Here is a 17,500-nt window from a genome sequence, read left to right on the forward strand (position 1 = left end):
ATATGAGTACATTGAGTTTATTGTCTTTAATAATAATTTCTCCTGATTAAAAAAGATATAATACAAATTATTATTAAAGTATAACCATGTAATAGTTTTATGCAGTATTGTAAAATTTATGTAAATTAAAAAATATATTTAACATCAGATATCACTTAAACAAACAAACAAAAAGTCAGAAGATGATATATTCATTTTATTTATTTTTTTTCTCCATTCTGGTTCTTTTCTCTCTTTTTTTTGTACAAATAAAAAGAAGTTTACTCTATATAAAGATATATGTAAGGCGATAAAATACTTTTTTGGTATGAAATTGACATAATGGTGCCACCCAGTGGCTGCTAAGAGAACTTTACAAAGCTAGACTTCAGTTCAGTTAGTTGTGAGGGGTGGGGCCTGGTTACGACTGGCCAATCGGTGCTGTTACAGGTTGGAGGTTGCCAGGCAAGCACTCTGGTATATGGCCTGATCCGACGAGGAGAAGAAGTCGCTGACGCCCTCCTCCTCTGACAGCTGGCCATACTCATTGTTGTAGAAGGTTTGGCCTGAGAGTTGGCTGAAGAAGGGTGGGTGTAGTGTGCTGCCGCTGCCGCTGCTGCTCATGGACGAAGAACTGATGAGGCGTTCTGTGCTGTGGCCCGCCGATGGACTACAGAGCCAATGTGAGAGTTCACACAATGACAAAATGCTTAATGTAACTCCAGAGTATGAAGACTGATCGATTATAAATCTAGTAAGCCATAGCCCTAGTAATTTTTTTTATGATAAATGGTGTGCATAATTTTCAGTATCACCTACTTTTTCAATGTGGCCCCTCTGTGCTTGTGTTCAAACCTCTCGAGCTCATCTGATGCCAAAACCATCCCACTGTCTGTCTGGCTGTCCTATAGGGGCACAAAAATGCATGAAACAATATACATGTTAACATCCTTTAGCTTACAAAGACTATACATATACTAGAGGTCTTAGTCGTACATGATGTGTCTTGTGTGATGTCATTTCCAGAGGAAGTTCCTCAAAGGTCTTTACTCGTGAATGACACGTGCTGGAGGGTCCGACCATGATGCAGCCAGCGAAAGGCACACAGTTGTAATATCTAGTCAGAGAGAAGCATATATATATAATCAAAAAAGGGGCATAAGAAAAGTGGAAAGTCTACACAACCCTGTTAGGTGGCTGTGTTTATAATATCATGGTCTTGAGAGAACAAGATATTCTTAAATATAAATATATGAGATTTTTTTTTCGTTTCATTGTCTGTCATGTAAAAATCTAAGTCTGACTGATTAGAAAGACAATAGAACATCTCTCCTTCATAAGACACATTTATCATAGACATAAAATGTTTTTCAAACTAAGGGCTATAAGCTTATTCAAATTCCTAATCCAGCATACTAGAATACAGTACTAATATTACTTTAACCCTATTAAACCTACACTCATTCATATTTGATGTACATGAAGACCTTTAAATTCTTAACATTCTTAACATTGTACACAATCTATCATATGACTTCTGTTGTTGATAGTTTATACTTGGCAAGTAAACTTGGCATGTACACGTCTTGCTGTAAAATCTTTACTGATTTTATAAAGTAAAGGGAATAACTGTTTTTTTATATCGTTAGTACTATTTTAAGAAGAACACTTACTGGTCTGAACTTAAAACAATAAGTTTCACTTAAATTTTTTTCTGGTTCTTCTGTAATTCTGCGGTGCTAATTATTATTGTACTATTGCACTATATAATCAATATTTTATTAAATATTTAGGTCAGGTAAATTTTAGAACTTCTATCGTTAATAATGAAAAAACATTTTTTTAAAGATAATTTGGTTTCACAAGGATGGGAACATTCTAGAAGTTTCTATAACATTCTGGAATATTCTGTAATAAAAAAATATCCAAAGTACACTTTTAGAAAACTCACTCACTATAAATACACGAACACAAAAATCCTCCAGCGTACACTTCTGAAGTTTTGGACGAGTCAGTTTTGGTAACTGGTATATAGAGTGACAACTTGTTGTTAGCTCAGTATTATGCATGTACCGTGGTATTTTTATGCATGAGTAATACCATGCTGTAAGAGTAATAATAATAATACCATGCTGTAAGAGTAATAATATCTGTAAGGAGTCTGCTATAGAGCTTTAAAGATCTTTTTATTTTTTGGGTGAATAAAATTCAGCTGTTTTATCATCATTGAGTATGAGCTCCATATTCTCCCTATCATACAATATGACAATAAGGGACAATCGTGGTTTTTCATAGAAAAATAAGGGACAGAATAAGGGACAAACACACACACGTCAGACACACACACACAAACACACATATATACTGTATATATATATATATATATATATATATATAATATATATATATATATATATATATATATATATATATATATATATATACATGTGTATGTGTATATATATATATATATATATATATATATATATATAAATGGCTCATCTTACCCCCCTTTCCCCTGTTTTTATATTAAATTATGGAAAATAACTGTTGCAGTGCAACTGCAAAACTATTAACCTTTTACCACAATAACAATAGCAATGTACAAAGGATTCCAAGATTTACTTGTCATTTCTTTTATAAATAATTGCAACTGCACTTATTTGTATTGTTTTCTTTATATGTATGGATTACTTGGGTTGTTACCGACATTCACTGAAAAAAAAAGTTATGTGTTCAATACTTATTTTACCCGCTGTTTTTGGCCGTTAGCAGCGCGAAAAACAAAACTTATTCAAATTCTGAACGGATTAGAATGTGCGCAAATAGCCATTCCTTTAAAATCACTAAAAATGTGTCACTTTATAATTATTGAATCTCTTATTTACATCATGTTACAGTGAGAGGAGTCAGCGTGCAGGGAAAAAATCTGAAGAGGCGAGTGAACGCAATGTCCAAGAAACCAACAGATATATGTCTGTGATTGGCTACATTGCTCAGCGCTACGAAAACATGTTGTAAAGAATCTTGACATTTTCCAGAGCGCAAACACAAATACGCACTGGAGCCTTTACCAAAAAAATTTTCGCCAATATCCTATTATTATAGTTTTAACTGAGGGTGCTTTTGACTGTGTGAGAAAATGAATGTGTGGCGTGAGAGCGTGAGAAAAGTGTCAATTAAATACGGGACAAACTGTGTTCTGTATAGCTTCCATACGGAACGCTTCTTTAATGCCTTAAATACGGGGTGATTCCGTATTATATGGAACGGTTGGCAACCCTACCCCCAACACTGATATAAAATGTGTAAGTACCGAGTAGACATTGTGTTGCAGGTGAGTCTGATCTCCTCTTGTGATGGTGGTCTCGAGGAAGCTTGTGAGAAGCCATCATCCTCTGAGCTCTGAGACACATTGAACGGGATTTCCTAAAATAAAAAAAACCTGTTTCACATAATCACTAAAATATACACCGATAGCCATTCTATAACCAGCTGAGTTGAAATAGTGTGTAATGCTCAGATATTATTTCTGAATGTACAGAGATTTTTTTCTCACAGGTAGACTGTTTTCCTGAAGTAGATCTCCAAGTATCTCCACCAGAGCTGGAAATGTGGGTCTCTCCCTGGGTTCGCCCTGCCAGCAGGCCAGCATGATGCCATATCTAGCAGAACACACATCACACGTCAGAGTGCTCAGTTTCATCTCTGTATGATGTCATCAGTCTGACTAGCAGCTTGGAGTAGATCAAACACACAGACAGAGTCATCAGGCCAATGCTCACATTTTAGGGGACGCGTTGTCTGGTGCCCTCATCCTGGTACCGTCTTTCAGTCGCTTGCAGAAGTCTTCATCGATCTGGATGCCCGGGTATGGAGACGCTCCTAATGGGACGTAATACAATCAAGTCTGTGATCAAAGACTTTATACAAGTTTAAGATTATTTAAACCGAACAGAACAGAATCCATTTGTAGGGTGACACTTTATTTTAAGAAAAAAAAAAAAAAACAATGTTTCTTGAGTAGCATATCAGCTTATTAGAATCAGGTGACACTGAAGAATTAATTAACATCTGCAGAAAATTCACGGGCACTTGGGGGGTCCACCAAAAGATGAAATTATATTTTAAAATGTATAAAATAGAAATCAGTTATATGTTTTTTATCAAATAAATTCAGCCTTGGTAAGCATAAATGACCATCAAAAACAATAAAAAAATCATTATACCATAAATATGAGCAGGAAAGAACAGACAAGGTTGGGTTTGAGGAATTGCTAATGCTCAGGTATCAGGTTAGACTCTTACCTAGTGAGAAAATCTCCCAGAGCAGTACTCCAAATGACCATACATCACTCTGACTGGTGTAAACCTTATCAAAGATGCTCTCTGGAGCCATCCACTTCAGCGGCAGTCTAGCCTGCAAAGACAGATAGCATTTCACCTATAATAGTGCCTGTGGGAGAATACACTCTTATCATGATCCTGGAGCTGATATGATTTGCAGTAGGTCAACCATTCATCAATGCCTCTCAAGGGTAATCTCATAAACTTACCCTTTCTGCTTCATTATGTTTGTGTCATGCAGTAATACTACTAGTATTGTTTTATGTTCATCTTTTGCTTTGGTATTTTATTTTTCCAAATAATATTTATTACGTATTCAATGATGCCTCTACATTTCTGACAATTTTCAGTGGATTGCTGATATCTTTATATCATGACGCAAAGGCCAGACAAGTCATTTTTAACCACTGGCCTTTACTGAAATGCATTCATACTGAATCTCATGTGGGGTCACATTTCACAACTCCAGGTCATATTTTACATAAAAATAAAATGAAATATAAATAAATCAATAAGTAAACAAACACATCTTGAATACCTTTTTAGTAAAAAATTGTTTTTTAAGGATGTTATTTTCATGTCAATTAAGCAACTTCCCCCAAATTATCGTTTGTTCTTTTAAACATTAAATGCTGAACTACAAATACTTTCATTATATTTAAATAAAAATTATTATTTTAAATTACTTTTTTTGCTTTCTGCATTACAGTATTGAAAACTGAGTAAAAATTTGCATCAAATAAAATGTCCTTTTTTATTTTTGAGTGAAATGTGACCTGGACTTTGTCTTTGCAGTTTTAATGAGATTCATACTACAATACTACAGTAGAGAACTTTCTGAATCATGCTTTTATTTAAAGGGTTTCTCTTACATTGCCTTTGCGCACGTAGTCAGGGTCTTTGTATATGTCCCGTGCTAAACCAAAGTCACAGATCTTCACCACGTTGTTCTCAGACAGGAGGATGTTGCGGGCCGCCAGGTCACGATGAATGCACTGTCAGAACAAAATCAAGATTACTATATCTATATCTATATCTATATCTTATTTTACAGATAGATGAACATATATAAAATATCTGCAACTTTCTCATCAACAAATTTTATTATAAGATTTTATTTTTTCGTAGGATCTAGATATTTGTCCCCATTTGTAAAAATCTGTATCCAGCATAACTTTCGTTTGATGAGCATGGACAGCTCTAGAAGAGATCTAAAGTTCACCTATTAATAATCTACAACCTGCTAAATGTGACTTTGGATTCATCAGAGAGGTTGAGCTTGAATACATGTTTGAAATGTACCTTACGAGACACCAGAAACTCCATCCCTCGAGCAACCTGAAAGCTGTAGCAAATCAAATCCTCTATCGTGAGTGGAGTCTTCCAAAGATCATCCACTGCAACGGTAAAGAAAAACAAAAGAGAATATCCGAAAAAGCATATAAGAATATCAATCAGAAAACTGGGTGATTGCTTGGGTGTTGCTATGAAATCCTTAAGGTGTTTTAAGTGCTTCTGAGCATGTTGCTATGCTATTATACAGACACTTCATATTTAATTGGTATTTGATGATTTGTTAACAACATTTCATGAATTAAATTTTCAACAGAACATTTGCAGTATTGTATGCATGTTTGTGCTGAGTTCTCTATGCACCAGCAGGTGTCACCAGTTTGTGGCATTTTGAATGCTTCGAAACAGAATAATTTTGCCAAACAAGTAGCTCATTTGATTTAAAGCTTTATTTCGCCATTCAAGTGCTATGTTGTTAGAAACAAAAGGTTTATTGCAGCACATTTCCAATTCAAAAACATAACCAAAATTAATTAAGAAGTTGTTTTGATAAAAGAATAAATACTACAGTTTACTCTTTTCTATTTTCTTTCAGCTCAGAAACTCAGGTATCAAAATGATCCTTTCCCCTTTACCATAGTCCCCTGAAGTTGTATTCACAGTAATTTTGATAGCACATGAAGGCAGCTTTATTATCCAGCGGGTAAACATCTGTACATATTTAATATATAATCTTAATAAATCTTTAGACATTCTGCTCTTCGTCTTCTGAGTGCTCTTACCACGAGACTGCATCGGAGGGTTGATGCTGGAAGTGGTGGACGGCTGACGGTCATGCTGGCTGACCTGACCCGCTTCTATCATTTGTCGCACCTGACTCTGGGTTTTAGGAGAACGATCCTGCAAACACAAGCACATGTTACACCAGAACACATAGCAGTTGTTATTGATTTTAGTGCTGTTGTGAGATGGTAGATATATGTACTATATCATCATGTTATTTATTTCTCTCACCCTGTACGGTAAGAAGAACTCTCTTTTGGCACGCAGGAAATTGGAGAGATTTCCATATTTACAATATTCCACTATAACCATGAGAGGACCTGACAATCAGAGATGTTAACCAGAGATGTTTAGAAAGAAGTAAGAAGGATGCTGCAGACAAACAGATTTATGTCAATATTGTTACAAAGATACAATCAAACAATGTTTTTTTTCCATAAAATACTGCCATATTGGCCAAGTCAACACAAAAAAGTAAGTGGTATCATTCTGCCAGAAGATGGTCCCTGACATGTAAACTTTACATCCTGCAGTGATATACACAGTAGCTGAGGATGTAATATTTCTATATTTAGTATTTTATCAAACTGAATCACTGTATTGAGCAATCAGCATCCAAGACCAAAAGGTATCTATTTTAAAATGGTACGTTCATACCGTTGGTTTTAGTACATGCTCCAAGAAGGTTGACAACATTGAGATGGTTTCCAATATGAATGAGGATCTTAAGTTCTGACATCAGAGCTTTGTGTTCACTGGCTGTGGCTCCCTCTGTGATACACACACATGCCGTTAAGTATATATATACAGGTCCTTCTCAAAAAATTAGCATATTGTGAAAAAGTTCATTATTTTCCATAATGTAATGATAAAAATTAAACTTTCATATATTTTAGATTCATTGCACACCAACTGAAATATTTCAGGTCTTTTATTGTTTTAATACTGATGATTTTGGCATACAACTCATGAAAACCCAAAATTCCTATCTCAAAAAATTAGCATATCATGAAAAGGTTCTCTAAACGAGCTATTAACCTAATCATCTGAATCAACTAATTAACTCTAAACACCTGCAAAAGATTACTGAGGCTTTTAAAAAACTCCCAGCCTGGTTCATTACTCAAAACCGCAATCATGGGTAAGACTGCCGACCTGACTGCTGTCCAGAAGGCCATCATTGACACCCTCAAGCGAGAGGGTAAGACACAGAAAGAAATTTCTAAACGAATAGGCTGTTCCCAGAGTGCTGTATCAAGGCACCTCAGTGGGAAGTCTGTGGGAAGGAAAAAGTGTGGCAAAAAACGCTGCACAACGAGAAGAGGTGACCGGACCCTGAGGAAGATTGTGGAGAAGGACCGATTCCAGACCTTGGGGGACCTGCGGAAGCAGTGGACTGAGTCTGGAGTAGAAAAACATCCAGAGCCACCGTGCACAGGCGTGTGCTTTTGAACCAGAAACAGCGGCAGAAGCGCCTGACCTGGGCTACAGAGAAGCAGCACTGGACTGTTGCTCAGTGGTCCAAAGTACTTTTTTCTGATGAAAGCAAATTTTGCATGCCATTCGGAAATCAAGGTGCCAGAGTCTGGAGGAAGACTGGGGAGAAGGAAATGCCAAAATGCCTGAAGTCCAGTGTCAAGTACCCACAGTCAGTGATGGTCTGGGGTGCCATGTCAGCTGCTGGTGTTGGTCCACTGTGTTTTATCAAGGGCAGGGTCAATGCAGCTAGCTATCAGGAGATTTTGGAGCACTTCATGCTTCCATCTGCTGAAAAGCTTTATGGAGATGAAGATTTCGTTTTTCAGCACGACCTGGCACCTGCTCACAGTGCCAAAACCACTGGTAAATGGTTTACTGACCATGGTATTACTGTGCTCAATTGCCCTGCCAACTCTCCTGACCTGAACCCCATAGAGAATCTGTGGGATATTGTGAAGAGAAAGTTGAGAGACGCAAGACCCAACACTCTGGATGAGCTTAAGGCCGCTATCGAAGCATCCTGGGCCTCCATAACACCTCAGCAGTGCCACAGGCTGATTGCCTCCATGCCATGCCGCATTGAAGCAGTCATTTCTGCAAAAGGATTCCCGACCAAGTATTGAGTGCATAACTGAACATAATTATTTGAAGGTTGACTTTTTGTGTATTAAAAACACTTTTCTTTTATTGGTCGGATGAAATATGCTAATTTTTTGAGATAGGAATTTGGGTTTTCATGAGTTGTATGCCAAAATCATCAGTATTAAAACAATAAAAGACCTGAAATATTTCAGTTGGTGTGCAATGAATCTAAAAATATATGAAAGTTTAATTTTTATCATTACATTATGGAAAATAATGCACTTTTTCACAATATGCTAATTTTTTGAGAAGGACCTATATATATATATATCATATAGGTATATGAAAGTGAATGGACATTTTTGTATAAACGATAGTTTTTCTGTAAAATTGAACCTTTCAGCATCTTCACTGCCACTGTGTTTGAACAGGTTTTCTTGTCATGCCCAAAGATTGAAGCTTCGATCACTTTCCCAAAAGCTCCATGCCCAAGGACCTTCCCTGCATGAACAAAGAATAAAAACATAGCATGCAAGATTAGAATGCGTCCCAAAACAGTACACTGATTTTCACATATTCCTCATGCTGAAAGACTGAGACACAAAGGACAAAGACTTTGCTGCTAATGGAAAAAGCATGCTCACATTTAGGTTCAGTCTTCACAAGAACCAACAGACATTACAAATTATAATACAAATATTTATGTCTTAAATTCTTCACTTTCAAACATTCAAATTCTTGAGCTTTTATTTAGGCAAAATGCTGTTAACTTCATGCAATTGTAAATGTAAAAAAGGGAACCTAGCACACTTTACATTCCCAAATCCATGTTAAACTCACAGCACTGCAGAGATGGAGTTTTGTGAGAAGCAGCATTTACTGTGAACTGAGCCACTTTGAAAACGTTAACATCAGCTGTACACATGTAAATGAGCACAATGACACAGACTATATACTTCTTTACTTAAACAACAGCCTGATTTGATATCACTGTTTCAGTTTTATTTTGAATACCTGACCAGGCCCAGTTCTATATTTTAACGTTACATTTTTTTTTTTAATACAAATCCTCATGAACCACCCTTTATCACATGACACAAGGATTCCTGAGTACAGTCAAGAAAATGTCTAGACCATAAATATGCTTTACTTCTGGGATCCAAGCCATGAATGTTCTTCATTTGGACCAATTTAAAGCCTGTATCAAGAGTTTTTAAAATGCACTCTCTGTGAAAGTACCGAGGTGCAGTCTGTCTCGGGATATCTCCCACTGGCTGGAGTCGTAGGGCAGGTATTCACACTGCTCCTCAAGCGGCACTTCCCCCGGGTCCATGATGATTGACAGATAGCCCGTCTTGATATCTGCTGGGTTCACCTGCAGGACAACATCATAGCAATTACTGATGGATGATACCGCAGCCTATAAGAATACAGAAACAGCGAGCCTGAGGCGGCTGTGCTCCACATCATCTCACAGAATTGCTGACTCCGCTACTCATGTTCAGCGCTGAGGTGCTGATATGGTTTGCTCTTACGTTGTAGTGAAGGCAAGGCATGTTGATGTAAGTGCATATTGTTACTAAAAAAAAGTCTCACTGACATCATGGTTAGATTTAAATAATGTTCCTTGTGTAACTATGTTCATTAATAGAGATGTATTGAAGTGTTATGATTGTATGTAAAATGAAACACATTGTACTGACTCGCTTGACGTTGCAGAAGATAACAAGGAGAAGGACCCAGAAAAAGATGGCGATGACTCCCGTTCCGATAAGAATCACTATTTCTACATTGGTCTTGTCATCAGAGCCTGGCAGACAAAACATGTTATCATTATACCTGAATATCATTATAACTGAATATGAAAGTTCACATCTTCTAAAATGATTTTAATTTAATACATGTTGTAGATTCTATAAGTTTGTTTTGCAAATATCAAAATTTTATTGCATGACAAATATGATTTTTATTTTTATGTTTGACAATTTGTTGCTTGTTTTTTCTCAAGGCTATAAAATTATATATTTAACAAATAATTATATTATATTACAAATACTAATATGTGACCCTGGACCACAAAACCAGTCTTAAGTGCCAATTTTTCAAAATTGAGATTTATACATCATCTGAAAGCTGAATATATAAGCTTCCCATTGATGTATGGTTTATTAGGATTGGACAATATTTCACCGAGGTACAACTATTTGAAAATCTGGAATCTGATGGTGCAATAAAATCAAAATACTGAGAAAATCGCCTTTAAAGTTGTCCAAATGAATTCTTAGCAATGCATATTACTAAACAAAAATAAAGCTTTGATATATTTACAGTAGAAAATTTACAAAATAATTTTATGGAACATGATTTTTACTTAATATCCTAATGATTTTTGGCATAAAAAAAAATCAATAATTTTGCCCCATACAATGTTTTTTTGGCTAGTGCTGCAAATATACCCCAGCGACTTAAGACTGCTTTTGTGCTCCAGGGTCACATATTACTTATTAGCTGTCATATAACACATTTCATTATGTATACGATGGTAGAGGCAAGATGAATGAAGGTTAGAAAGGAACTATGTCTGTTAGGGTAAGGGTTTGGGGTCCTCACAGCAAACACATCTTCATAAAGGCACTAGATAAGTTTAATCAAAAAATGTAGTTTTAGTTAGGGTAGAGTAAGGGTGTAGTAATTAAAATTAGCTTGAGAATATTTAAGAACAGACATCAGTGTGTGAAGCCCTCACTATGGTATACAAACAAATGTGTATTAATGTGTATGGTGTGTGCTCATCTGTGTACTGTATATAAACTTGAAGCTATTGTATATGTTCCACTAAATAATGTAAATTGAAGGGCAAAGCACAATCCTGAAGTAAGGAGAGTAAACTGTATACTACAGCGCCACCTAATGCAAATAAGAGGCTCTCACCGATGACTGACACAGTGGCGGAAGACTGAACGCAGCCCCTCTGGTTGCAGGCCGTGCAGGTGTACAGACCGGCGTCTTCCTCTCGCACTCGCTGAATACTGAGAGTCCGATTGGAGTCCTGCAGGACGATCCCTGAACACATCCACAAAACTGTCAAACACACAATCTGCCAGCCAGTCATGGTTTTAAGTCACAGCATCCTCTTTTGTTATGGCTTTCTTGCCTTATGTTTTTCTATTTTCTGAACTGTAAGAAAAGGAATACATAATGATACATAGCCTGTGATATTCTTTATTTATCAATACTTTCAGAAAATAAAAAAGAATGGGATTTATTTATTTATTTTGCGTTGATGCCACAAAAAAAATTTAAGGACCAATTCTCACAATATTTACACATATTACTAGCATATTGGCTGTTTATTACTACTTATAGAGCACACTTTAATGACTTATTCTGCATGACCATATTTTAGATCCCTAAATCTAATAAAGAAATGTGTTCAGGGAAAACCCTTAGTTAATAATGAATATGTGGTTCCTATTCTTAGAGTGCTACCAAAAGTTTATAATTCTTAAACTCATGTGGAGTCAAATTTATCTTATGTGTTTTTAAACGCAAAGTCCATCTTATATTTTCACTGATAGTTTGACGAAACAGATTACAGTCACACACTGGTGTCTAAAGGGTCAACAGACTTCCAAAGGAAATCACTCCCTCTTACTGTTAGACTGACAGAGAAGTATAACCCTCTGAAATTAAAGGGGTCACATGATGTGATTTTTCTTTGTCTTTGGTGTGTTACAAGCTGTTTGTGCATAGATATGACCCGTGAAGTTGCAAAGACTAAAGTCTCAAACCCAAAGAGAAATTCTTTTTAAAAGTCCACACTGTCCTAAAACGCCTCGTTTAAACACACCCCTTCATGTCTACGTCACTGTGTTGGAAGCTTTGCACAACACCACCCAAATATTCACGCAAAGAATTCTCGCTGTAGTATTGTTGCCACCGCCTCGATGTCGTGGAGACACCATGTGTTTCCAAATATGGTAAGGGGTGTAACATTTCCATCCAACACTTGAAGTATTCGGCCAATCACAATGCACTGGATAACTGGCCAATCAGAGCACACGGTGCTTTTCAGAACGATGAGCTTTGTAAAAATCAACACGTTTAAGAAAGGCGGGGCGGAGAAGAGCAACAATGTAAGGTATGTGGAACATAATGTGTTTTTTGGACCTTAAACCACGTAAACACAATGCATTACACTAAATACACAAAATAATGTTTTTTTTAGCATCATCATATGACCCCTTTAATTTTTCTTGTCAAAAGATATGTAATCAGGCAATTTGTGGTGTATTAAATTACACAATTGCGTGTCATAGAGGTTAACAAGACTGGTGCACTATGCTTGCATGTTATTTTAGCTTGCAAAAAGGATTTTAATCTTACATTTGTACAAATTATAATGTAGTAATACTGTGATTAAAAAAATACTAAAGAACAAATTGTCATATTACTGAAAACAACACATTAGAAAAATTTAATAAACAGAATAGTTCTAGGGCTGCAGATGCTGCAAGCTAGTTTACAAAAGAATGTGCTCATGAGAATGTTGTTCATACCACAGTACTAAATAATTGTGTCTTTATTATTTACTTTATTAGATGATATATTATCTTAAAAGAGACATATAAAAGTGTTTCTTCATTTTTAAATGTACAGAAAGATTGGTATATATTAGTTATAGGAACACTGAATGATCTATGAGCATTTTATGCATTTCAAGTATATAAAACTCTATCACCACTGTGCCATAATTCTACAAACACACTGGTTCTAAGCATTCATTTATCACTGAAACTAATGGAAACTTGATTTGGAAAAATTATTTGGATAACTTTTTGTCATGGGTGTCTGGGGGTGATGTGTGCCATCAAAAGGGCTTTGAAAACTGAAATGTATGGAATCTCTTGTATGGCCTAAATCAAGGTTTTATAGGAAATGGTATTTTTGATTCTTGCTGTTTTCCATTCTATGACACACTTACTGCACTTTGTAGCAGGAAAATGCAACCCACCAACCCATAATAATCAGATACTTGCTATAGGTACAGTGTTGAAATTTTGATCAGATCTGTATTGGATCTATAAAATCTATCTAGAAAAACATCTGTGGCTTTGCTATGAATTGAATTAGCTGAGCAAAAAAGGTTTAACTCATATTCCAGTCACACAGTGACCTTCTGCTAATAGCTCTTGAACTCAGTTTGTCCCCGATATAATATCCTCCCCATAACACCTATCAGCGAACTGCACTGCATGTGAATTCACTTAGAGCCCACAAGCAACCCACATATATATTCCCAGCGGGTTTTTTTTTTAATAATTTTTTTTATGCTATTATACCGCAGAGTACCAGAGTTTCATTCAGCTTCCAATCCAAAAGATCTCCAGTACATTAGCATGACTTGAGTGCTTTTTCCAGCACCAGAATTCAATTTTGCGTGTGTTAGTATGTGCTCATGAATAAGTGTGTTCCTATTCAAATGTGCTCAGCTAGAGGGGATTTATGTGGTGAATATAATGTTATCTGTAATGGGAATGTTTTAGAATAGCACATTTGTGTTAATTTGAAGGGGGCTGAACAACATGCCGAGAAACGGAGAGGAAATCAAACTGAAGAATATAGTGTAAATTTAAAGCAGACAATGGTATATCTATATAATGCAATACCTTAAATCTACACCTATTACTCAAACTCACAATCTGCACAATATTACTATTGAACCTCGGTAGGAGTTTACTCAAATGAAACTGGATTTTCATATTTTCTCTGAGATTTTGCCACTATCTAAACTCACTGCTGCAGTGGTGTCCTGGGTGGTTGCCAGGTCATTGATATGTAATTGATTGGGTATTCTGTATGTTTAGTGCATCGCTATGCAGCTGTAATGTTTGGGTTGGTAGCAAGGGTGATGCCAGGGGATTGCAAGGGCATTGCTATGTGGCTGCTTAATTACAGGAAGTATTTTAGTATGGTAATTTTTTTGGCACATGGCAGTTGCCAGAATGTTCTAGATGGTTGCTAGATTTTTCTGTGTGGTTGCCAGGTGGTTTTGGGTCCTGTTGTTATATGATTACTAGGGTTTTATGGGTGAATGCTAAATGTTTTCTACACTGTAAAATGTGGTAACCAGTAATCGTTACTTTAAAAACCTATTTCTACCTGAATTAACTCATAAAATAAGTTTTGTTGGTATATATTTAGTGTGGTATTTATTTAGTGTGATTCAGTGATAAATTCTATTTTTGAAACTTTAATTAAACCAGTTAATATGGACTGGTTTGTGACCATTTTCAGGTTTAATTTTTTTTTTTTTCTGGGTGGCTGCCAATTACCTAAAAATGACATTAAAAACACAGTCATCTCTATGATATTCAGGTCTTTACAAATGACTTTAAAGTCTCAGGGAATTCATTTTATTGCTATGGATGACCACTGCTATGTATAGTATAATATAGTATAGTATAAGCTTGCTTTAGCAAACACCCTGATCCCACTTTATATTAGATGTATTTAACTACTGTGTAATTACAGAAAAAATATATATATATAATTTAAATTAATGCAAACTATATATATATATTGTTTGGTACAATGTGTTTATTTTGTTCATGTTGTATTGCAAAACACTTTTGCTGCTGTTGAGGTGGGAGGCAGTTAACGTTAGAGACAGGTTTCATGGTATGGTTAGGTTTATGGTTGGTTATGGAGTAGGGTAACAGTATAATTATAGATGTAATTACATATATTAATTACAGATGTACATGCATGTATTTTTTTTTTAAGTAAAAACATGTATGTACACAGTAAGTACACTGTTTAAAATGATTCATTTAAATGTTAGGACATAGTAGTTAAAGACACATATAACTCCCCTAATAAGTATTCTGAAGGACAGCCATGGATTACTAACCTGATATCTGATGAAGGGGTTGGTTATCTTTTAACCAGGACAGCTGGGGAGAGGGTGTGCCCTCGACATCGCACTCCATTTGCAGCGACTCACTCACATTCACTGTCTGATTGGTGGGGTTGTTACGGTATCGAGGTGCCTCCAGTGCTGGAACGGACATAGAAAAAAAGAGAGAATATGCCTTTAGTTTTGGTTAGATCTTCACTGATAAAGCATTTGTAGTGACAGTGACATATAGACACATTATACACACATTGGACATTTTTGATATTGGGCAATAACAGTTCCCCCATAAATAAAAGAGGTGTATCAGTTTCAAAATGTACAGACAGCCTGGACAGTGGACAATGCAAAGTCAAATTTACAAAATATAGATTCAACCTCTGTTCCAAAACCTAGTGGAACAATATACAGGTATATTTTTAGGAATCCCAAATATATCTTGTTTCATAAATTCTAAATATACTTATTTCATTCAATAATAATAAGTATTTATAAAACAATGTTCCATTTGTTAAAATTGAACTATTTGGACCTATTTTAGTATTTGTGTGTCATATTTTTGTTTTTAGTAGAATATTCAGTAATTAGCTTAGCAACACTAATGCCGAACTCCATTGGAATAGTATGTAAGAGTTATAGTCTCTGTGATTTACACAAGTACAAGTATCTGTGATACATTTGAGTAACTACTCAAAGCATTCAAGTCACTTTGGGATGCAACCTTTAAAGTCAGCTTTGTATGTAAGTAGCAAACAGCAAGCTGACAGCAGGAACGTCCCTGGACTTATAAAAAATTAAATTGATCATTGATTGACCTTCACCTTTTACTGGGATGTACTTGCGGTGGCAATGTTTCTCTCCACTGCGCCGGTTCTGCACCTCACACACGTAGTTTCCCTCGTCCTGCAGTTGGATGTTGGTAATGGTGAGCTCCAGTACCCAGCTGTTGCTGGTGGTCTGGAACGAAAGCTTTCCCCCCAGAGACTCGGCGTATTGGTGCAGACTTTTGCAGTCCAGCTCTGGAGGAACAGCCTGCGGGTCCAGACGGTACCATCGCAGGTTCTCATAGGTATAATTATCTGCATTACACTTCAGCTGTACCAGGTCCTGCTCAAGCGGATCCTCCGAGGGCTCCATCTCTATCTCAAATCCATCTGGGATAGCTGAATAGAAAAATTGATGTGAATAATAAGAAAAATAATGGCACGCATCTCCTGGATAAACCACACAACTTAGCATACTCAAGTCTCTTTCTGTACACTGTAAAAATTACAATTTTTAATCATTTTTAAATAATTTTAATGATAAATAACTAAAAAATGCTACACTAAAAACCTGTTAAGTGGATGCACAACAGCTTTGGCGCTATGTATTGTGATTATTGTTTAGCATTCTCATTTGTTTGTTGGCATGTGGATGATTTCATGTGGAAGAAAAGCAGTCAGTTTTGCTGCCAGATCTTGATTACCACATTGTATTATTGAATTTAATATAAAATGAATGCATAAAAGTGTAAAATTGATGTATGTGTGTGTGTGCGTAAATGTGTGTGTGTGTGTGTGAGAGAGAGAGAGAGAGAGAGAGAGAGAGAGAGAGTGTGTATGTGTGTGTGTGTGGCAACATCTCTATTTCTGAATGAACTCCTGGCATGGTGTTTCTCATTTGTCATCTCTGATAAATTAGATTGCATACCCAGTGAAAGTATGGAAGCCTGGAACCACAATGTGAAAAAAGAAGAAGAAAACTAAAGTTGAAAACTTTTTCTCCCTTAACCTATGTTTTTCCTTGAATTTATCGTTAAATAATGCATTTACCGAAATGTATGTTACAATAAATTGCCTGGAGATGAGTGCTGTACTTCTAGGTATAAAGTACTTTCTTCCAGACTTGAATGGCTGCCATGTGTTGGTCCGGACTCTAAAAATGGTTCTGTTACTGGCCTTAAAATTGCTTAAGAGAGTAAGAGATTTGCAAGCCCTTTCAGTTGCCTCTTCCTGCATAGACTTTGTCCCTGAGATGGACTTTGAACCTAGACTAGACTATATTCGGAAGATGCCTTCCTCATCAGGAAATGTTACAAATGTGCTTGGAAGAGAATGTGTGTCTGTATTGTTTTAAAGC

General features: G+C 36.1%; 1 protein-coding gene across 2 annotated transcripts in view; it reads right to left on the reverse strand.

The window, feature by feature from the left end:
• Positions 1-183: 183 nt before the first annotated feature.
• The window catches only part of LOC109063756 (vascular endothelial growth factor receptor 3-like), a 46,177-nt gene continuing 28,860 nt past the window's right edge, over positions 184-17,500 (reverse strand). Inside the window, exons 13-30 of one of the 2 annotated variants that reach the window (XM_042737776.1) lie at positions 16,201-16,542; positions 15,377-15,523; positions 11,395-11,526; positions 10,167-10,273; positions 9,703-9,838; positions 8,860-8,964; positions 7,060-7,173; positions 6,634-6,722; positions 6,402-6,519; positions 5,629-5,723; positions 5,199-5,321; positions 4,288-4,399; positions 3,765-3,864; positions 3,539-3,644; positions 3,296-3,408; positions 976-1,096; positions 799-884; positions 184-649 (exon numbers count right to left, since the gene is read on the reverse strand). In XM_042737776.1, the coding sequence (XP_042593710.1) occupies positions 424-649; positions 799-884; positions 976-1,096; positions 3,296-3,408; positions 3,539-3,644; positions 3,765-3,864; positions 4,288-4,399; positions 5,199-5,321; positions 5,629-5,723; positions 6,402-6,519; positions 6,634-6,722; positions 7,060-7,173; positions 8,860-8,964; positions 9,703-9,838; positions 10,167-10,273; positions 11,395-11,526; positions 15,377-15,523; positions 16,201-16,542 (2,372 nt within the window). In that variant the 3' untranslated portion in view covers positions 184-423. Of the gene's footprint in view, positions 650-798; positions 885-975; positions 1,097-3,295; positions 3,409-3,538; positions 3,645-3,764; positions 3,865-4,287; positions 4,400-5,198; positions 5,322-5,628; positions 5,731-6,401; positions 6,520-6,633; positions 6,723-7,059; positions 7,174-8,859; positions 8,965-9,702; positions 9,839-10,166; positions 10,274-11,394; positions 11,527-15,376; positions 15,524-16,200; positions 16,543-17,500 lie in introns of both variants that reach the window. The other variant, XM_042737775.1, reaches the window with a different exon arrangement.

Source organism: Cyprinus carpio, chromosome B14 (assembly GCF_018340385.1).
Source record: "Cyprinus carpio isolate SPL01 chromosome B14, ASM1834038v1, whole genome shotgun sequence".
Classification (NCBI taxonomy): domain Eukaryota; kingdom Metazoa; phylum Chordata; class Actinopteri; order Cypriniformes; family Cyprinidae; genus Cyprinus; species Cyprinus carpio.